At 34.1% G+C, this 24,226-nt stretch overlaps 1 protein-coding gene across 2 annotated transcripts in view; it reads left to right on the plus strand.

Annotated features, from left to right (window-relative positions):
- Positions 1-24,226, plus strand: part of shn (zinc finger protein schnurri) — a 282,408-nt gene that overhangs the window by 63,140 nt on the left and 195,042 nt on the right. The window contains exon 3 of one of the 2 annotated variants that reach the window (XM_073990064.1): positions 10,597-10,629. The exons of the other annotated variant lie outside the window; for it this stretch is intronic. Coding sequence (XP_073846165.1) covers positions 10,597-10,629 — 33 coding nt within the window. The remainder of the gene's footprint in view (positions 1-10,596; positions 10,630-24,226) is intronic. 2 annotated transcript variants of the gene reach the window in all.

Genomic DNA, 24,226 nt, shown 5'->3' on the forward strand with positions numbered 1-24,226 from the left:
CCCGAAAAGACATCGTGAATACCATTTGGTCTTCCATAAAAAACTTGTAGTCAGTCTTCTATTGAAGATTTTGAAGTTTTGTGAATGAAGTCAACGAAGTATTTAACAAGTAAAAAAGTATTAGTCGGCTTTGGCGACAGAGGAACACCCTATGTCTGTGTGAATTGAAGCACCTTTTTCCCAAAAACGTATGTTTTTAGAGGGTCTTCAGAATTTTGGGCGTATGAGCTTGCCGACAAAGATATGGTTTAGATAAAATCTCAAAAGTATTGCGGGGTTGGTACCTAAAGGAATGGACCGACACAGTCCATTTTATAAGTGTGTTTCATTTTGGGAGCTATTCCTCTCGATAGAACTATTATATCAGGAAATATGGACTTGCCCACGCAAAACATCATATCGCTGTAAACAGAGCCACTAGGAGTACCTTCGGTAAAAATGTCCAAAGGATTCTCGCACGGACCCTTTACCGCACTTAAACAAAAATGTTGATCATTTGTGTGGGTGGTACCCAAAGAAGTGAACCAATATCCCGCACTTTCGAGCATAAACTAAGTTTGGACAGAATATTTCGAGATCCAAAGCTTGGAGAAAATCGGTTGCTCCGTTTATCGCGGGTAACATGTTAGCGACTTTATGCTCCAACTATAGGGGTATAAGTCTTCTCCCTATCGCCTACAAGATAGTGTCAGGGATATTGTTCGAACGACTAAAGCCCAACTAAATAATTGGATCATACCAATGCGGCTTTAGACCTGGCAAGTCCACCATTGACCAGATATTTACCCTGCGGCAAATCCTGGACAAGACCCAAAAGATGCAGATCGACACATACCACCTTTTTGTCGATTATAAAGCAGCCTTCGACAATGTCTGAATTTGGTATCCCCGCAAAGCTCATTCGGCTTTGTAAAATGAATCTAATTGACACAAAATCTTCAGTTAAAATAGGAAAGCAAAGCCACAACTCGAGAAACAAAAATAGCGCTTTACAAAACACTGATACTACCCGTGCTAATGTATGGCTCCAAAGCATGGGTACTTGCGCAAGCAGATAAGGCAGTGCTTGGTGTGTTTGAGAGGAAAATTCTTCGAAAGATCTACGGGCCGATTTGCGTTGACGGTGAATATCGACGTCGTATGAACCACGAGCTATATCAGCTATACAAAGACATGAATATAGTTAAACGTATCGAGATGCAACGATTGCGTTGGCTAGGCCATATCATAAGAATGAGCGATGATGAACCCGCTAAAAAGGCGTATGAATACATGCCTCATGGCGGTGCACGCAGAATTGGCTGGCCAAAGAATAGATGGCACAAACAAGTGGATGAAGAGATGACAAGGCGCGGTACTCCAAAAAGCGAAGCACGAAACAGACAGAATTGGAGATCTTTTCTTAGTTCGGTCTATGGAACAAATGTTCTGTAATGGGCCAGCTAAGTAAGTAAGTAACATGTTAGCGAATATTTTCGAACTTTTGTGGGGAAGGAATGGACCTATAAGCACCATCTTCTCATCTCGTATGAACCGACAAAAATGTTGATTAGGATTAAAGTTCAAAAATGTTGCAGAAAAGGTACTTAAAGGAATGGACCGACATAGACAATGGGTGTGCCATAGGGGGCTTTAACACCCTTCTGGCTGTTTTCTCAAGAAGTATGGACTTGCTCCTGAAACAACTTTTACCATAGTAATTGAGGCAGCAAATGTAAGTTGCTTCAACAAAAATCAAAGTGAATTAATAGCAGGTCTTAAAGTGAACTTATCCAAAATTTTGTGTGGGATGTACGGGATGGGCTGGACAAATATAGTCCATATTCGAACCTGATCTATATCTGGTAGATATTATGAGAATGTGTAAAGTATGGACCAAATCGGTCACTCCCATCAAGAGTTATCGTGCGCACAATTTTTCCGAATATTTTTGAACTTTTGTGGGGTGGTTACCTGAAGGAGTGGACCGATATGGCTTATCTACGAAATTAAACTAAGTTTGGAAACAATATTACGAAGGCCAAATTTTGGCCGGAATCGGCATTTCCGTACGAGAATTATCTTACGCCTCCATCCATAAAAATGGTGTCATGGGGTTTGTTTTTCAACTTTCAGGCTATTTTTCCAGGAAGTGTGGACTTGCTCCTGAGGAAACTTGTACCTTCGTATAGGGGGCAGTGAATACAAGATGTTACAACAAAAACCAATGCGATTAGAGAGCAGGTCCTAAACTGAACTTTTCCGAAATTTTTGTATGGGAGGTACTCGAAGGAGTTTACCGATTGAGTCCATGTTGGAACCTCATCTAAGTCTGGTAGAAATTTCATAATGTGCAAAGTACGGACCAAATCGGTTACTTCCTTCAAGAGTTATCGTACGCACAAATTTTCCGAACATTTTCGAACTTTTTTGGGGGAGGTACCGGAAGGAGTGGACCGATATAATCCATCTTTAACCTTGAACTAAGTTTGGACAAAATATTACGAAAGCTAAATTTTGGACCGAATCGGCAGATCCGTTCGAGAGTTATCTTGCGCTCCAACCACTACACACGGTGTCATAGCGTTTTTTGTAACTTTCAGGCCCATTTTCTCAGGTATGGACTTGCCCCTAATGAAACTTACAGCGTCGTAAAGAGGGCAGCGAATACAACTTGCGTAAACAAAAATCAAAGCGATTCGAGACCTGGTCCTAAACTGAACTTTTCCAAAATTTTGTGTGGGAGGTACCCGGAGGAGTGGACCGATTGAGTCCATATTGGAACCTCATCTAAGTTTGGTAGAAATTACACGATGTGCAAAGTATGGACCAAATCGGTTATTCCCTACAAGAGTTATCGTGCGCACAAGTTTTGCGACAATTTTTGAACATTTGTGGGGGAGGTACCTGAAGGAGTGGACATATATGGCCCATCTTCGAACTTAAATCGAATCTGGACAAAATATTTCGAAATTTGAACCGAATTGATTGATCCGTTCGAGAGTTATCGTGCGCACCAGCCTGACAGACAGACAGACGGACGGACATTGCTATATCTACTCAAAATTGTCTGAAACGGATATCGTACAAACATACTTGGGGTCTAAAACCATTATTTCGATGAGGCACATTTTTGGTCGTATCAAAGTGTAAATACCCTCTTTAGCCTAAAGGCTGAGGGTATAAAAATATTACGATATGCAAATTGTGGAAGAACGCAGTATTCGGTTCGGGAGTTGTCGTGCGCACCAGCCACTATACATGCTGGCCGTAGGGGTTGTTTACAGTTTTCGGGTCAAGTATGGAATTGCAAGTAAGGACTTGCCACTGAAGAAGTAAAGAAGTATCAGTCGGCTTTGCCGACAGTGATATACCCTCAGTCTATGTGAATTTGAACTTTCATCTATTGCCAATATCGAATCGAATACCGGCTACGCAACCAAAATCCTTTTTCCAGATAATTATGTATTAGATTTTGTGGCCTTTTTTGGACGTATTTTGAATGAAAAACACAGGAACAGGACTTAAAAAAACATGGGTGGTACCGTATTTTTCTCCTTAGAGTTATATGGACAATTTTCGAAGGTAAACTAAATTTAACGATTTTTGTTAAACTTTTGAGGGGGAGGTACCGGAATGGGTGGACCGATACAGCTCTTCTTCGAACTTAACCCAAATTGGACAAAATGTTACGGAGTCCAAATTTTGGATCGAGCAACTACACTTGAAGCTCTACGGCTTTCGGTCATATTCTCAGGAAATATGAACGTGCCCATGAGAAAACTTGTACCGTCGTAATGGGGGCAGCGAATACAAGTTGATATAACAAAAATCAAAGCGATTAGAGAGCAGGTCTTCAACTGAACTTATCCGAAATTTTGTGTGGGATGTACCTGATTGATTGGATCCATAGAATCCATATTAAAACCTCATTTATGTCTAGCAGAAATTTCACGATGTGCAAGGCATAGACCAAATCCTTTCTAAAGTTGTCGTGCGCTAAATTTTTCCGAACATTTTTGAACTTTGTGTGGACTGATATGACCCATCTTCGAACTTAAACTAAGTTTGCACAAAATATTACGAAAGCTAAATGTTGGACCAAATCGGTTAATCAGTTCGAGAGTTATCGTGCGCTCCAGCCAGCCAGACAGACGGACGTACATTGCTAAATCGACTCCAAATTGTCTAAAACGGATTTCGTCCAAACATACTAGGGGTCTAAAACCATTATTTCGATTAGGCACCTTTTGCCCGTATGAAAGTGTATATACCCTCTTTAGCATAAATGCTGAGGGTATAAAAAAACTTGTACCATCGTAATAGGGGTCTTGAGTGCAACCTGTTGTAAGAAAACTCCAAACGATTCGAAGGGAGGTCCTAACTTCCACTTTTCCGAAATTTGGTGTGGGTGTTATCCGAAGGAGTTCTTATATTCTAACCTGATCTATGTCTCGTAGAAATATAACGATGTCCAAAGTATGGAACAAATCGGTTACTGCGTTCGACATTTATCGGGCGTTTTTTTTTTTAACTTTTGTGGGGAGGTACCCAAAGGAGTGGACCGATAAAACCCATCTTAGAACTTGATTTAACGATTGCCAAATTTTGGATCGATAGCGAGTTTTTTCAAGCCATTTTTTCAGGAAGTATGGACTCGCCCCTAAAAAACTTTGTGTCACGGTGGCACCCAAAAATATGATCTAGTGAATTTTCTTCAAGAAGACCTTGTGATCTTCTATAAGAAGACCCAGTGGTTCCCTGAAAGACTTCGTGGTTTTTACAAAACAAAACTTTGAGGTTTCCTAAACGAAGACTTTGTTAGAAGAAGTCCTTTTGCAATTTTGTTTTTTCAAAATAGTCTGGCTTAATCCCATTGTTGTTCTTTCAATATTTTAAAACAACTATTTTATTAGTGGAAAAGTTTTGGCATTGTTCGCCAAGGAGTAAGGCAGGGAATACTATAGTTTCGATCCACGCCACTGGATCTCATCAGTTCCCTTGTTTCTAGTTTGTGGATATTCTCCACCGAAGTTATTTTTCAATAACTTCTTCAACAAGAAACTTTTTATACCCAAACATCAATCGTCAGCTCGAAGTATAAAGGTAAGCAAAGAAAAAAGTTCAATGAGAAGTTTTTCCTTGGCAACCTCATACAACTCCGACGAAAGTGTCTGCGAAAACAATTCAAACCTCTTCCACTTGTATGTGTCGTCGCCTTACCCCTTGGCGAACAATGCCAAATCTTTTCCACTAATAAAATAGTTGTTTTAAAATATTAAAACAACAACAATGGGATTAAGCCAGACTATTTTGAAAAAACAAAATTGCAAACGCTATCCCAATAAAAAAACGCCACAATGCTTCAAAAAGAAGTCCTTTTGGTCATTTATAAGAAGTCCTTTGGGTCATTTATAAGAAGACCTTTTGCTTTTCTTCGCTGTTCTATAGTAACACTTTGGTCTTCCGTAAGAAGTCATTTTAGTCTTCCAAAAAAAGTCCTTTTTGTCTTCTTGAAGAAGTTCTTGTGGTCTTCTAAAAGAATATCATGTGGCTTTTATACCAAGACATTTTGGTCATATACAAGAAAACCTTGTGGGTTTCGATTCGAAAACCCGTTGTCTTCTATAAGAAAGCCCTGTGGTCATCTAAAGAAGACCCTCCGGTCTCATATAAGCATTTCTTGTGGTCTTCTATAGCTGTGATAATCCTTGTACTGGCTGTGCAACTGCTTCTGTTTGAAAGCTATCCAAGCCCACCTAATAGAGGTTTTCGTTTGTTTGTTTGGCAGACTGCGGGGGTGTCCTACGATTAAATTGGAGACACTATATTTTTTTTAAAAAGTCCCCCTCAAAATTCATTAAAAAATCCACGTGCAAGTCTGCCTCAAAAATTCTTTAAAAAATCCACGTGCAAGTCTGCCTCAAAATTCTTTAAAAAATCCAAGTGCAAGTCTGCCTCAAAAATTCTTTAAAAAAAATCCACGTGTAAGTCTTTCTCAAAATTCTTCAAAAAATCCACGTGCAAGTCCCGCTAAAAATTCTTTTAAAAATCCATGAGCAAGTCCCCTTAAAAATTCTTTAAAAAATCCACGTGCAAGTCCCGCTAAAAATTCTTTTAAAAATCCATGAGCAAGTCCCCTTAAAAATTCTTTAAAAAATCCACGTGCAAGTCCCGCTAAAAATTCTTTTAAAAATCCATAAGCAAGTCCCCTTACAAATTCTTTCAAAAATCCACGTGTAAGTCCCGCTAAAAAGTCTTTAAAAAAATCCACGTGTAAGTCCCCCTCAAAATTCTTTTTAAAAAATCCACGTGCAAGTCTGCCTCAAAATTCTTTAAAAATCCACATGCAAGTCTGCCTCAAAATTCTTTAAAATATCCACGTGCAAGTCAGCCTCAAATTTCTTTAAAAAGATGCACGTTCAAGTCTTCCTCAAAATTCTTTAAAAAACACAAGTGCAAGTCTGCCTCAAAATTCTTTAAAAAATCCACTTGCAAGTCTTCCTCAAAATTCTTTAAAAAAATCCACGTGCAAGTCTGCCTCAATATTCTTTAGAAGATCCACGTGCAAGTCCGCCCCAAAATTCTTTAAAAAATCCACGTGCAAGTCCCCCTCAAAATTCTTTAAAAATTCCACTTGCAAGTCTGCCTCAAAATTCTTTAACAAATCCACGTGCAAGTCTTCCTCAAAATCTAATATATAAAAGGCAATGTGTGTATGTTAGTATGTTTGTTTGTTTGTATGTTCCGAATAGACTCAAAAACGGCTGAATAGATTTTCTTGAAAATTTCAGATAATGTACTGGGAACACCGGTGGTGAAAATAGGCTATATATTTTTTTGAATGGTCGTCGCGGAAGTGAAATATCGCGGTCATCCCAAATCATTCAAAAATGTATTATTTCAGATAATATACCTAATTTTAGTAAGCGTGACTACAAAACCGCTAAAACACTGGCTTCAATATGTGGGATAACGCGGTCAACGCCATATTTTGGAATACTGTAAAATCCCGATGACTTGAGATCTCACTATATAGAAATTCCGAAAAATCGATTGGGAAATCTTATGAAATTTTGTATGTGAAGTTTTTAGGCCTGAGAATTGGTCGTAATCTATTTTTTTATCCCGCTAAGTGTAGTGACCGGTAGTCCACCCCACAATTTTTTTAAGAAAACCGCGAAATTCAAGATACGTTTAAAGATATTGTTTACAAATTGTTTGCAATGCTATGGTAATTACAGTCTTGACCCTGAATAGTCGTCGCGGAAGTGAAAATAGCAGTCATCCCAAAATTTTCAAAAATGTATTATTTCAATTAATTAGAACTGTCATAAGCTGTCTTTATACGGCTAGGAGTAGTGACCGGTGGTCCTCCCCCACAATGTTTTTAAAAAAATCTGAAATCTTTGATATTTTTGAACGTATTGTTTACAGATTGTTTTCCCTGAATGATCGCGGTCATCACAAAGTTTTCAAAAATGTATTATTTCAATTAATATACATAATTTTAGTAAGCGTGACACAAAAATGATATAAACACTAGCTTGAACAAGTGGGATAGCGCGGTAGTGACCTATTTTAATACGGCTAAGTGTAGTGACCGGAGGTTCTCCTTCAAAATTTTTTTTTTTTTTTAAATCTGAAGTCCATGATATTTTTGAACGTATTGTTTACAGATTTTTTTCAATGCTACTGTAATTACTGTATTGACCCTGAATGGTCTTCGCGGAAGTGAAATATCGCGGTCATCACAAAATTTGCAAACATTTATTATTTCAGATAATATACATAATTTTGTAAGCGTGCCTAAAAAACGCTATAAACGCAGAACACTAAACAATAAGTGGGACAGCGCGATCAACTCCACATTTTGGAATACAGTAAAATCCGGATAACTTGAGATGTCACAAGATCGAAATTCCAGAAAGATCCATTGGAAATTGGAAATCAGACAAAGTTATTGATATACAATACAATATCATCATTGGAATCAGAATACCGCGATCGTGTTCCATTTTTGAAAATATTATAATTACGGATAAAACCTCAAAATGTGGGAAGTGAAACTTCATGAGCATTGATTTCAGTCCTTGGAATAGCTAGGTAAAGATACATTTTTTAAATACAGCAAAATCTCGATAATAACAACTACAATTTATAGAAGTAATTTTTTTTATGAATTATATAAATGTTGCCATACATATCCCGAAGGAACATACATTTCGCTGAGGGGTATTTTACCACTATTGCATATAGAGCGCGAAGAAAAAAAGCGTTACGTTCGATCGGCCTGAATGAGGTTAAATCCACCAAAAATAGCGAAAATCAGGCGCCACCGTTCTATGGGAGCTATATCAAAACGAGGACGTATACTGAACAGTGGATATATCTCTGAACTATCGAAAATCGGGAGGTACTGTTTTAAGGGAGATATATTAAAACGTGAACCTATTACTGTTACATACCGAGCGCAAATAAAAATGCGTGTCTTTCGGTCGATACGAATATTTATGCCCTCCTCTTTAAAATATATTAAAACCAGATTTCAGCCATTTCGGTGTGATAATGATGTTAAATCCTCAAAAATAGCGAAAATCAGCCGGTACCGTTCTATGGGAGCTATATCAAAAGGTGGACCTATACCAACAATTCTTTGCAGTAATAATTACGACCCCAACCGAGACCAACAATCCAATATATAGCAATGTTAATTGACGTGCACCGACCATTATATGTGGGTCACAAAGTGCTTTAAACTGTCGATTTATGGTGAAGGGTATAATAAAAGAGATTTTATATCTTAAATTTGGGGGATACCATTATATGGAATTTATGTCAAAACATTGATTTATATTATGAAGTTTCTAGAGGGATGCCTAATTATGGGTGTATCAATACTGGATAGATAACTAAAGTTTACACGGAGAACCCAAACAACGGGCCAGCAACGCGGACCGGGTCAGCTAGTTCTTTATAAAATACACTTGCAGGTCGCCTCAAAATTCTTTAAAGCAATCAACGTACAAGTCTGCCTCAAAATTCTTAAAAAAATCCACGTGCAAGTCCACCACAAAATTCTTTAAAAATTCCACGTGTTAGTCCCAATCAAAATTTTAAATAAACATCCACGTGCAAGTCCCCCTAAAAATTCTTTAAAAAAATCCAAGTGCAAGTCCCCCTTAAAATTCTTTAAAAAATCCACGTGCAATCTGCCTCAAAATTCTTTAACAAATCCAAGTACAAGTCTTTCTTAAAATTCTTTAAAAAATTCACGTGCAAGTCTGCCTCAAAATTCTTTAAAAAGTCCACGTTAAAGGCCGCCTAAAATTCCTTAAAAGTTCACTTTCATTTTTTCTCAGGGTCCACCTTAAATTCTTCAAAATCTGAATTAGGAACACTATATTAGTGTTTTCATTTCAAATCTACCGGGATACATTGTTCGTATAATTCCGATCACAGAGAGGTCTCCCTTACTTAATTATTCCAAAACTTCTTTTGTCACCTATTCTTTATACCCTACACCACTATGTGGTAAGGGGTATTATGTTTTAGTGCATTTGTATGTAACATACAAAAGGATGCGAGATAGACCCATAGTTCCTTCTAGGGATATACATAGAATCACTTTCTGAGTCGATTTATGCATGTCCGTCCGTCCGTCCGTTCGCAACATACAGGTCGCATTTGTCGACCGATTTCGCTGAAAATTGGGGAATACCATTTTTTTAGCCGTCGGAAGATCAAGTTCGAAGATGGGCTATATCGGTCCAAGTTTTGGTATAGCTCCCACATATTTTTTCGGCCGATTTCACGTATTTTCTGTAACACACACGCTATATATGTCCGATTTCGATGAAATTTGGAATGTGTGTCTGAATTTGGTCTAAAAATAAATGTGCCAAATTATATCGAAATCGGTTCAGATTTGGATATAGCTCCCATATATATGTTCGCCCGATTTCACGTATGCGATGTACCAATCACGCTATATACGCCAGATTTTAATGAAATTTGGAATGTTTGACTGAATTTGGTATAGAAATAAGTGTGCCAAATTATATAGAAATCGGTTCAGATTTGGATATAGCTCCCATATATATTTTCCGCCGATTTCACGTATTTTTTGTACCAAACACGCTATATATTTCCGATTTCGATGAAATTTGGAATGTGTGACTGAATTCAGTCTAGAAATAAATGTGCCAAATTATATCGAAATCGGTTCAGATTTGGATATAGCACCCATATATATTTTCGCGTACTTGCTGCTCCAAACACGCTATATAAGTCGGATTTCAATGATGTGTGACTGAATTCGGTCTGGAAATAAATGTGCCAAATTATATCAAAATCGGTTTAGATCTGGATATATCTCCGATTTATATTTTACATATTCACAGTGGTGTAGGGTATCATATAGTCGGCCCCGCCCGACTTTGATCCTTTCCTTACTGGTTTACTACTGTTTTTGTTTCTTTTTTGTAAATTCATAGGGTGATGGTATTTAGCTGCAAGTAAAGCCGGTTAATTCTTATTTTATTTTATTTTTTATGACAAACACATCTATCATCGTTCGAATATTTTTAATATTTTTCAATTTCTCTTTCATTTTAGGTAAGTTGCGCGTAAATTTGCCCATTACTCTGGGTAAGTTCATAAATCTCAAACTGTTCGTAGTGGGTTGGCGTATAATTATTAATTGTTAAAATTATTCAGTGCATTACATAATCCGATTGTAGGGTTTAAATTTTTACGAAATATAGCTTTCGAATGTCCGTTTTCGTTCAATATTTAAAAAGATCATCAGGATTTCTTGTTGATTCAATGTATTTTACAGAAGTCAGGAATGAAAGGTTTGGATTTGTTTTTCTTTATGTCACAGACTGAGGATATATAGCATAATTGTTACTGCATCAAAATAAGCAGTGAAATCACGACTTCACATTGCACAACCTACAATTTGTTTGCTGTGAATCTTGCGTAGAACCTTCTTTCCCTAGGATAACATTCCGTTAAATTGTCCAATAGTCAAATTCTGCTTGTGTTTTTCTATACCCGCATTGCTATATGAACTATTGTCATGCAAGGACAAACGTACATAAATACGTAGTATATATGGAATCACGTCTATCCTCTTTGTATACACACATATACACACATATACTGCTACTACTTCATTTCGTCAAAGAAACAGAAACGAGAACATAAAACGAACTGGCAGTAAACAATATTACAATGTAATGGAAGTCATGGCACCACAAAAGGCGGGAAAATTTACTTTGGTGGGTGCCTTTTTACTGTTTCTCTTGGGGGGATTGCCTGAAATACATTTTTTGTACACACACCGTCAACAGTTTGATGTGAGAATGGGAAATTACCCAGAGAACACATTTCATACAGAGGAGTATTTCAGCACAACAGCAGCTGCTGTTGAATACAATCAGAGCAAGCAAAGGAAAAGAAATATAATAATATCCCTTGGTTTTTAATCCAGGGGAGAGATGAAGCTTTAACAGAATCATATCTATTTATTGTTGGCAAGGCAAAATAAAAAATAAATATAAGAGAAAATGAAGGACTTTAGTTAGGTAGGGGGGGGGGGGGGGGAGGCAAAGCTGCTTGGCATCATTGTAGAAATTTCCATATACATATTTCATATATTTCTTGTTTGCCATTTAATAGTGTTTTTGGTGCTTTCCTTTTGGATTTCCCCCAAACGTATCAACATGTGTGTACGTGTGTCTACTTGAACAAGTTTATCAAGGCGTAAGGAGGAAGAATTTCCTACAATATGTGTTTGAGGGAGTTTGCCAGAACATGTGTGGGTTCTTAGCTAGGGGAAAAGTAGGTTGTTGAATATAAATTATATAAGATTATGAGAAATTGTTACAATTTACCGACAAGCATTAAGATGTTGCAAAGGTTGTGCTTATAATTTAATAAAGCCACCATCTTTCCCAAAGGACCAAACCTTTCTTCTTTGTTATATGCACCCAAGGAAAATAATAAATGAGTGGGTAGATTTTTAAATTGAAGTATGAGGGGTGAAGTGAAATTGTGGAAAAGTCATGCTTTTTGTATTGAAAAATCTCTACGGGGAAACCTCAGTACAATTAGCTTAAATATGCTCCGTAATTATACAGTTAAGCAGTGGAAGAATTAAGAGTTAATGTTTATGTTTTTAACCGTTTTTAAATAGTTATTGAAGGCAATACACAGACGACTTTGTCTTCGATACATAGAAGACTTTTATTTTAAAAAATCCAAGTCGAAATTCTTCAAAAAAATCCACGTCGAAAAATTCTTTAAAAAATCCACGTCGAAAATTCTTTGTCTTCTATACATAGAAGACTTTGTCTTCTATACATAGAAGACTTTGTCTTCTATACATAGAAGACTTTGTCTTCTATACATAGAAGACTTTGTCTTCTATACATAGAAGACTTTGTCTTCTATACATAGAAGACTTTGTCTTCTATACATAGAAGACTTTGTCTTCTATACATAGAAGACTTTGTCTTCTATACATAGAAGACTTTGTCTTCTATACATAGAAGACTTTGTCTTCTATACATAGAAGACTTTGTCTTCTATACATAGAAGACTTTGTCTTCTATACATAGAAGACTTTGTCTTCTATACATAGATGACTTTGTCTTCTATACATAGAAGACTTTGTCTTCTATACATAGAAGACTTTGTCTTCTATACATAGAAGACTTTGTCTTCTATACATAGAAGACTTTGTCTTCTATACATAGAAGACTTTGTCTTCTATACATAGAAGACTTTGTCTTCTATACATAGAAGACTTTGTCTTCTATACATAGAAGACTTTGTCTTCTATACATAGAAGACTTTGTCTTCTATACATAGAAGACTTTGTCCTCTATACATAGAAGACTTTGTCTTCTATACATAGAAGACTTTGTCTTCTATACATAGAAGACTTTGTCTTCTATACATAGAAGACTTTGTCTTCTATACATAGAAGACTTTGTCTTCTATACATAGAAGACTTTGTCTTCTATACATAGAAGACTTTGTCTTCTATACATAGAAGACTTTGTCTTCTATACATAGAAGACTTTGTCTTCTATACATAGAAGACTTTGTCTTCTATACATAGAAGACTTTGTCTTCTATACATAGAAGACTTTGTCTTCTATACATAGAAGACTTTGTCTTCTATACATAGAAGACTTTGTCTTCTATACATAGAAGACTTTGTCTTCTATACATAGAAGACTTTGTCTTCTATACATAGAAGACTTTGTCTTCTATACATAGAAGACTTTGTCTTCTATACATAGAAGACTTTGTCTTCTATACATAGAAGACTTTGTCTTCTATACATAGAAGACTTTGTCTTCTATACATAGAAGACTTTGTCTTCTATTGATAGAAGAATTTTATTTTAAAAAATCCACGTGGAAAAATTCTTTAAAAAATTCAGTTCAAAAATTCTTTAAAAAATTCAGTTCAAAAATTCTTTAAAAAATCCAAGTTGAAAAAATCGAAAAAAATATTTAAAAATCCACGTCGAAGTCATCCTCAAAATTCTTTAAAAAATCACGTGGAAGTCATCCTCAAAATTCTTTAAAAAATCCACGTCGAAGTCATCCTCAAAATTCTTTAAAAAATCCACGTCGAAGTCATCCTCAAAATTCTTTAAAAAATCCACGTCGAAGTCATCCCCAAAAGTCTTTAAAAAATCCACGTCGAAGTCATCCTCAAAATTCTTTAAAAAATCCACGTCGAAGTCATCCTCAAAATTCTTTAAAAAATCCACGTCGAAGTCATCCTCAAAATTCTTTAAAAAATCCACGTCGAAGTCATCCTCAAAATTCTTTAAAAAATCCACGTCGAAGTCATCCTCAAAATTCTTTAAAAAATCCACGTCGAAGTCATCCTTAAAATTCTTTAAAAAATCCACGTCGAAGTCATCCTCAAAATTCTTTAAAAAAATCCAAGTCGAAGTCATCCTCAAAATTCTTTAAAAAATCCACGTCGAAGTCATCCTCAAAATTCTTTAAAAAATCCACGTCGAAGTCATCCTCAAAATTCTTTAAAAAATCCACGTCGAAGTCATCCTCAAAATTCTTTAAAAAATCCACTTCGAAGTCATCCTCAAAATTCTTTAAAAAATCCACGTCGAAGTCATCCTCAAAATTCTTTAAAAAATCCACGTCGAAGTCATCCTCAAAATTCTTTAAAAAATCCACGCCGAAATCATCCTCAAAATTCTATAAAAAATCCTCGTGAAAGTTCTCCTCAAAATTCTTTAAAAAATCCACGTCGAAGTCATCCTCAAAATTCTTTAAAAAATCCACGTCGAAGTCATCCTCAAAATTCTTTAAAAAATCCACGTCGAAGTCATCCTCAAAATTCGTTAAAAAATCCACGCCGAAGTCATCCTCAAAATTCTATAAAAAATCCTCGTGAAAGTTCTCCTCAAAATTCTTTAAAAAATCCACGTCGAAGTCATCCTCAAAATTCTATAAAAAATCCTCGTGAAAGTTCTCCTCAAAATTCTTTAAAAAATCCACTTCGAAGTCATCCTCAAAATTCTATAAAAAATCCTCGTGAAAGTTCTCCTCAAAATTCTTTAAAAAAAAAACCACGTCGAAGTCATCCTCAAAATTCTTTTAAAAAAAACCACGTCGAAGTCATCCTCAAAATTCTTTAAAAAAAAAACCACGTCGAAGTCATCCTCAAAATTCTTTAAAAAAAAACCACGTCGAAGTCATCCTCAAAATTCTTTAAAAAATCCACGTCGAAGTCATCCTCAAAATTCTTTAAAAAATCCACGTCGAAGTCATCCTCAAAATTCTTTAAAAAATCCACGTCGAAGTCATCCTCAAAATTCTTTAAAAAATCCACGTCGAAGTCATCCTCAAAATTCTTTAAAAAATCCACGTCGAAGTCATCCTCAAAATTCTTTAAAAAATCCACGTCGAAGTCATCCTCAAAATTCTTTAAAAAATCCACGTCGAAGTCATCCTCAAAATTCTTTAAAAAATCCACGTCGAAGTCATCCTCAAAATTCTTTAAAAAATCCACGTCGAAGTCATCCTCAAAATTCTTTAAAAAATCCACGTCGAAGTCATCCTCAAAATTCTTTAAAAAATCCACGTCGAAGTCATCCTCAAAATTCTTTAAAAAATCCACGTCGAAGTCATCCTAAAAATTCTTTAAAAAATCCACGTCGAAGTCATCCTCAAAATTCTTTAAAAAAAAATCCACGTCGAAGTCATCCTCAAAATTCTTTAAAAAATCCACGTCGAAGTCATCCTCAAAATTCTTTAAAAAATCCACGTCGAAGTCATCCTCAAAATTCTTTAAAAATCCAGGTCGAAGTCATCCTCAAAATTCTTTAAAAAATCCACGTCGAAGTCATCCTCAAAATTCTTTAAAAAATCCACGTCGAAGTCATCCTCAAAATTCTTTAAAAAAATATACGTCGAAGTCATCCTCAAAATTCTTTAAAAAATCCACGTCGAACAACTCTTTATAAAATCAACGACAAAAAAAAAATATTACAAATCCACATCAAAAAGAAAATCTTTAAAAAATCCACGTCGAACAACTCTTTATAAAATCAACGTCAAAAAAAAAATATTACAAATCCACATCAAAAAGAAAATCTTTAAAAAATCCACGTCGAAAAAAATTGAAAACTCTACGTGGAAAAATTATTTAAACATTCCACGTCGAAAAATCTTAAAAAAAAAATCCACGTCAAAAAAAATCTTGAAAAATTCACGTCGAAAAAATCTTAAAAAAATTCACACCGAAACATTCTTTAAAAAATCCACGTCGAAAAAATCTTTTAAAAGTCCTTGTCGAAATATTCTTTAAAATATCCTCCGCGAAAAATCTTTGAAAAATCCATGTCGATAAATTCTTTAAAAAATCCACGTCGGAAAATTCTTTAAAAAATCCACGTCGAAAAAATCTTAAAAAATATCCACGCCGAAAAAATCTTAAAAAATATCCACGTCGAAAAAATCTTAAAAAATATCCACGCCGAAAAAATCTTAAAAAATTCACGTCGAAAAAATCTTAAAAAAATTCACACCGAAACATTCTTTAAAAAATCCACGTCGAAAAAATCTTTTAAAAAATTCTCGTCGAAATATTCTTTAAAATATCCACCCCGAAAAATCTTTTAAAAATCCTCGTCGAAATATTCTTTAAAATATCCACCGCGAAAAATCTTTAAAAAATCCACGTCGAAAAAATCTTTAAAAAATCCACGTCGGAAAATTCTTTAAAAAATCCACGTCGAAAAAATCTTAAAAAATATCCACGCCGAAAAAATCTTAAAAAATATCCACGTCGAAAAAATCTTAAAAAATATCCACGCCGAAAAAATCTTAAAAAATTCACGTCGAAAAAATCTTAAAAAAATTCACACCGAAACATTCTTTAAAAAATCCACGTCGAAAAAATCTTTTAAAAAATTCTCGTCGAAATATTCTTTAAAATATCCACCCCGAAAAATCTTTTAAAAGTCCTTGTCGAAATATTCTTTAAAATATCCTCCGCGAAAAATCTTTGAAAAATCCATGTCGATAAATTCTTTAAAAAATCCACGTCGGAAAATTCTTTAAAAAATCCACGTCGAAAAAATCTTAAAAAATATCCACGCCGAAAAAAATCTTAAAAAATATCCACGTCGAAAAAATCTTAAAAAATATCCACGCCGAAAAAATCTTAAAAAATTCACGTCGAAAAAATCTTAAAAAAATTCACACCGAAACATTCTTTAAATAATACACGTCGAAAAAATCTTTTAAAAATCCTCGTCGAAATATTCTTTAAAATATCCACCCCGAAAAATCTTTGAAAAATCCATGTCGAAAAATTCTTTAAAAATCCACGCCGAAACATTCTTTAAAAAATTCACGTCGAAAAATGTTTTAAAAAATCCACGTCGAAAAAATCTTTTAAAAATCCACGTCGAAAAAATCCTAAAAAAGTCACGTCGAAAAAATCTTAAAAAATTCACGTCGAAAAAATCTTAAAAAAATTCACACCGAAACATTCTTTAAAAAATCCACGTCGAAAAAATCTTTTAAAAATCCTCGTCGAAATATTCTTTAAAATATCCACCCCGAAAAATCTTTGAAAATCCATGTCGAAAAATTCTTTAAAAATCCACGCCGAAACGTTCTTTAAAAAATGCACGTCGAAAAATGTTTTAAAAAATCCACGTCGAAAAAATCTTTTAAAAATCCACGTCGAAAAAATCCTAAAAAAGTCACGTCGAAAAAATCTTAAAAAATATCCACGCCGGAACATTCTTTAAAAAATCCACGTCGGAAAAAATCTTTTAAAAATCATCATCGAAATATTCTTTAAAATACCCACGTCGAAAAATCTTTGAAAGAATGAAAAATTCACGTCGATAAAATCTTTTAAAAATCCTCGTCGGAAAATTATTTTAAAAATCCACATCGAAAAATTCTTAAAAAAGAAATTCACATCGAAAAATTGTTTAAAAAATCCACGTCGAAAAATTCTTTAAAAAAACCACGCTAAAGCCCTCCTCAAAACTGCTTAAAAAACTCGTCGAAAAATTGTTTAAAAAATCCACATCGAAAAAATCTTTTAAAAATCCACGTCGAAAAAATCTTTTAAAAATCCTCGTCGAAATATTTTTAAAAAATCCACGTCGAAAAATTCTTTAAGAAATCCGCGTCGAAAAATTCTTTAAAAAATCCACAACAAAAAATTACTTAAAATATCCACGTCGAAAAATTCTTTCAAAAATCAACGTTGACAAAATTCTTTAAAAAATCGACGTCCAAAAATTCTTTGAAAAACCATGTCGAAAAATTCTTTAAAAAATTCTTTAAAAAATCCATTGAGAAGTCCTCCCCAAAATTCTTAAAAAAAACCTCGTGAAAGTCCTCCTCAAAATTCTTTAAAAAAATCCACGTCGAAAAATTCTTTAAAAATCCACATCTATAAATTGTTAAAAAAAATCCACGTCGAACAATTCTTTAAAAAATCCAAGTCGAAAAATTCTTTAAAAAAATCCACGTCCAAAAATTCTTTAAAAAATCCATGCCGAACTCCTCTTCAAACTGATTTAAAAAATCCTCGTGAAAGTCCTCCTCAAAACTCTTTAAAAAATCCTCGTGAAAGGTTTCCTCAAAATTCTTTAAAAAATCCACGTCGAAAAATTCTTTAAAAAATCCATGTCAAAAAATCTTTTAAAAATCCACGACAAAAAAATCTTAAAAAAATCCACGTCAAAATAATCTTAAAATAAATCCACGTTGAAACATTCTTTAAAAAATCCACGACGAAAAAATCTTTAAAAAATTCAGTTCAAAGTTCTTTTAAAAATCTGAATAAAAAAATCTGTAAAAAGTCCATGGTAGAGTTCACCTAAAATTCTTCGAAAATCCACGTTATAGTCTTTAAAAATCCGTGTAAAAGTTCATCTAAAAATCCACGTTGTTTTCACAGTTTTTATGTCGAACTTTTTTAAAAATCCACGTATACCTAAAATTCTAAAAAAAATTGTCATTGTCTTCTCAGGGTTCACCAAAAATTCTCTAAAAATCCATGTTAGCTGTCCTCCCAGGCTCAACCTACTTTTTTGTCCACGTTACTTGTCCTCTGAAGGTCCACCTAAAATACTTTAAAAAAGACACGTTAAATGTCCTCTGAAGGTCCACATGAAATTCTTTAACAATCCAAGTTAATTGTCTCTGAAGGTCCACCTAAATTCTTAAAAAACACGTTAATTATCCTCTAAAGGTCCACCTAAAATTCGTTTAACAAAAACGGGTGCAACATAAATGTCTTTAGGAAATTAACCGTTTTTATCTCTCAGTGTCTCCTGAAATTCCTAAAAAAATATATTCTCAGGGTCTTCTTCTGAAAAATCCACCACCAAACTCTTTAAAAATCAATTTTAGAGTCTACATAAAATTCTTTAAAAAATCCACGTTAATTGTCCTCTTAAGGTTCACCTAAAATAAGTTAAAAAGTTCACGTTAATTGTCCTCCAAAAACCTGAAATTCTTTAAAAAATGTATTTTGATTTTCCTTTCAGGGTCAATTTAATTTAAAAAAAAAAATCCAAGTCCACCTGAAATTCTTTAAAAAAATCCACGTTAATTGTCTTCTCAGGGTAAATTTAAAATTCTTTTAAAAAATCCTCGTTAATGTCCTCTCAGAGTCCACCTAAAATTCTTTAAAAAATCCACGGTAATTCTTATCTGAAGGTCTACCTAAAATTCTTTAAAATATTCATCTTAATTGTCCTCTCAATGTCCACCTAAAATTCAGTATAAAAATCCACTTTGAGAGGACAACTCAGGGTCCACCTAAAATTCGTTTAAAACTTTAAGGTCTTTGCATGATCCACCCACTATTCTTTAAAAAATCCACATAAATTGTTCTATGAAGCTTCACCTAAAACTTTATAAAAATCCATTTTAACTGTCCCCTCAGGGTCCACTTTAAATTCTTTAAAAAAATCACTGTAATTGTTCCTGATGGTCCACCAAAAATTCCTAACAAATCCACATTAAAATATCAACATTAATTGGCCTCTCAGGGTCCTCCTAAAATTCTTTAAAAAATCCAATCAACCTTACAAAATTTATTTAATGTCCTCTTTCTTGAAAAATCCACACATATTGTGGTAAAATTACTCCTTTATCTTCACACCATCCGTAAGTTAAGACACACACTTTTATTCCCTTCTATAAATGTACATATGTATGTATGTACATATGGATATACATATGTATGTATCTCACTTTCTGTTTTGTTTTTATGACATGCCAATAACGTCCACGTGTCATGCCGCTTACGCTCCTCGACATCTAAACATCTATTTATAAACAAATATTTTTTCAAACGTCATAAATATTCACGATACATACATACAAACATATGTATGTATATACGCTGAAGGCTTCCCCATGAGATTGTGTACGTGGGTAACTGTTATTTCTTCTTTGTTTTTTCTTCAATTTCCTACCGTGTCTCCTGAAATTCCTAAAAAAATATATTCTCAGGGTCTTCTTCTGAAAAATCCACCACCAAACTCTTTAAAAATCAATTTTAGAGTCTACATAAAATTCTTTAAAAAATCCACGTTAATTGTCCTCTTAAGGTTCACCTAAAATAAGTTAAAAAGTTCACGTTAATTGTCCTCCAAAAACCTGAAATTCTTTAAAAAATGTATTTTGATTTTCCTTTCAGGGTCAATTTAATTTAAAAAAAAAATCCAAGTCCACCTGAAATTCTTTAAAAAAATCCACGTTAATTGTCTTCTCAGGGTAAATTTAAAATTCTTTTAAAAAATCCTCGTTAATGTCCTCTCAGAGTCCACCTAAAATTCTTTAAAAAATCCACGGTAATTCTTATCTGAAGGTCTACCTAAAATTCTTTAAAATATTCATCTTAATTGTCCTCTCAATGTCCACCTAAAATTCAGTATAAAAATCCACTTTGAGAGGACAACTCAGGGTCCACCTAAAATTCGTTTAAAACTTTAAGGTCTTTGCATGATCCACCCACTATTCTTTAAAAAATCCACATAAATTGTTCTATGAAGCTTCACCTAAAACTTTATAAAAATCCATTTTAACTGTCCCCTCAGGGTCCACTTTAAATTCTTTAAAAAAATCACTGTAATTGTTCCTGATGGTCCACCAAAAATTCCTAACAAATCCACATTAAAATATCAACATTAATTGGCCTCTCAGGGTCCTCCTAAAATTCTTTAAAAAATCCAATCAACCTTACAAAATTTATTTAATGTCCTCTTTCTTGAAAAATCCACACATATTGTGGTAAAATTACTCCTTTATCTTCACACCATCCGTAAGTTAAGACACACACTTTTATTCCCTTCTATAAATGTACATATGTATGTATGTACATATGGATATACATATGTATGTATCTCACTTTCTGTTTTGTTTTTATGACATGCCAATAACGTCCACGTGTCATGCCGCTTACGCTCCTCGACATCTAAACATCTATTTATAAACAAATATTTTTTCAAACGTCATAAATATTCACGATACATACATACAAACATATGTATGTATATACGCTGAAGGCTTCCCCATGAGATTGTGTACGTGGGTAACTGTTATTTCTTCTTTGTTTTTTCTTCAATTTCCTACCGTGTCTCCTGAAATTCCTAAAAAAATATATTCTCAGGGTCTTCTTCTGAAAAATCCACCACCAAACTCTTTAAAAATCAATTTTAGAGTCTACATAAAATTCTTTAAAAAATCCACGTTAATTGTCCTCTTAAGGTTCACCTAAAATAAGTTAAAAAGTTCACGTTAATTGTCCTCCAAAAACCTGAAATTCTTTAAAAAATGTATTTTGATTTTCCTTTCAGGGTCAATTTAATTTAAAAAAAAAAATCCAAGTCCACCTGAAATTCTTTAAAAAAATCCACGTTAATTGTCTTCTCAGGGTAAATTTAAAATTCTTTTAAAAAATCCTCGTTAATGTCCTCTCAGAGTCCACCTAAAATTCTTTAAAAAATCCACGGTAATTCTTATCTGAAGGTCTACCTAAAATTCTTTAAAATATTCATCTTAATTGTCCTCTCAATGTCCACCTAAAATTCAGTATAAAAATCCACTTTGAGAGGACAACTCAGGGTCCACCTAAAATTCGTTTAAAACTTTAAGGTCTTTGCATGATCCACCCACTATTCTTTAAAAAATCCACATAAATTGTTCTATGAAGCTTCACCTAAAACTTTATAAAAATCCATTTTAACTGTCCCCTCAGGGTCCACTTTAAATTCTTTAAAAAAATCACTGTAATTGTTCCTGATGGTCCACCAAAAATTCCTAACAAATCCACATTAAAATATCAACATTAATTGGCCTCTCAGGGTCCTCCTAAAATTCTTTAAAAAATCCAATCAACCTTACAAAATTTATTTAATGTCCTCTTTCTTGAAAAATCCACACATATTGTGGTAAAATTACTCCTTTATCTTCACACCATCCGTAAGTTAAGACACACACTTTTATTCCCTTCTATAAATGTACATATGTATGTATGTACATATGGATATACATATGTATGTATCTCACTTTCTGTTTTGTTTTTATGACATGCCAATAACGTCCACGTGTCATGCCGCTTACGCTCCTCGACATCTAAACATCTATTTATAAACAAATATTTTTTCAAACGTCATAAATATTCACGATACATACATACAAACATATGTATGTATATACGCTGAAGGCTTCCCCATGAGATTGTGTACGTGGGTAACTGTTATTTCTTCTTTGTTTTTTCTTCAATTTCCTACCGTTACTGGGTATTGGTAAAGCGCACGTGTTCTACTCAACCGTATGGCTTGTTTGCCCAAGGTGCTAAGAAGTTAGGGAAATAAAATAATTTTCTACTTCCATTTCGTTACGTTATAAGACAAGCTACTTTATAGCTAAAGCAACTTGAAGGGAAATGGGGAGGTGTAAATTTAATTTGTTGTGTAATAATGTGCGTAAGTACATGTTTTCCTATTACCAACTCTATTTTTATCGGAAAGAAATGTGTCGTCATATCAATTGGCAGTAGTAACATACAATTGTGTAATAGATCTCGGCAAATAAAACCACAAAATTATGGATATAATTTTGGAATTGCGTAGGTTAAATGTGATGAAATCTGTCACCTACAGGAAGCTAATAACGACATAATTACGATTGAAGCGATGGAAGTTAATTGATAGGAGTTCACTCACTGATGTCTCGATTTGACAAAGACACCCCCTAACTAGCTGTTAGGTTAAGTTTGGTATATACACATCGTCTTGAATAAATCCAGTTTTGGACCCACATATTTTTTTAATTTTGGGTAATCGTCGCCACAGGGCCCAACTAAAATTCTTTTAAAAATCCACGTTTACTGCGCACTTAGGGTCCACCTAAAAATCTTTAAAGCGCCACTTTAATTTTTCTCTCAGGGTCCACCTAAAATTCTTTAAAAAAATCACGCTAATTGCGTTCTCAGAGACCACCTAAAAATCTTTAAAAAATTGACGTTAATTGTGTTCTTAGTGTCTACCTGAAATTCATTAAATATCCACGTTAATTGTGCTCTGACGTCCTACCTAAAATTCGTTAAAAACGTTGATAGTGCTTTCAGGGTCCAACTAAAATTCTTTAAAAAATACACGTTAACTGTGCTCTCAGGTTCCACCTAAAATTCGTTAAAAAATCCAAGTTAATTGTCCTCTTGGAGGGTTCACCAAAAATTCTTTAAAAAATCCTCGTTAATTGTCCTCAGAGGTCCACCTAATATTCATTAAGAATCTAATTGTGGGTGCACCTATTTTTTATAAATAAACATTTGGTTTATTGTTCTCTGAGGTCCTCCTAAAATTCTTTAATAAATCCACGTTAATTGTCCTCTGAGCAGAGTTCGAAAATAAACAGTACACTAACATAGTGTACCGCTCCGAGAACAGTATCACTAAAATATTTTTAGCGTTAGTGTTCCGGAACACAAACACTAAAAAATATTTTAGTGATACTGTTCCGGAGCACAACGAAAAACGTAGTGTACCACATTTTGGTACACTAAAACCGTTGGGTACCGCAGTCGGAACACTAAAAATCGTAGTGCTCCGCAGTCGGAGCACTAAAAATCGTAGTGCTCCGCAGTCGGAACACTAACATTCGTAGTGCTCCGCAGTCGGAACACTAAAAATCGTAGTGTTCCGCAGTCGGAGCACTAAAAAATCGTAGTGTACCACATGTCGGAACACTAAAAAATAACGTAATGATAATGTACCACACACGAGTTTATTATGATTTGGGAGGAAAATTAAATATTTATAATTTTTGAATTAAGTACAAATTAAGACATAAAAACACAGATACACCTGTTATATCCATGTATGTATACATATTAATTAATAACGTTGGGAACTTAAGTAGAAAATATGACAAACTTTAATTCGGTTCTTGTACAATGGCGCACTAAAAATTGTAGTGTTCTGACTGTGGATACATAGAAAATACCACAAAGGAGTTTATTATGATTGGTGAGGAAAATTAAATATTTTATAATTTTTTTTAATAAATACAAATTAAGAAATAAACTATAATAGAACACGTGAAAAACGTCTGATTTGATTTTTGGAGAATGGATCAATAAAAATCGTAGTGTTCGGCTACGGAGCACTAAAAATTGTAGTGTTCCGACTGCCGGATCACTA

Source organism: Musca autumnalis, unplaced genomic scaffold, assembly GCF_047663935.1.
Source record: "Musca autumnalis isolate F117 unplaced genomic scaffold, ASM4766393v1 scaffold_5, whole genome shotgun sequence".
NCBI lineage: Eukaryota > Metazoa > Arthropoda > Insecta > Diptera > Muscidae > Musca > Musca autumnalis.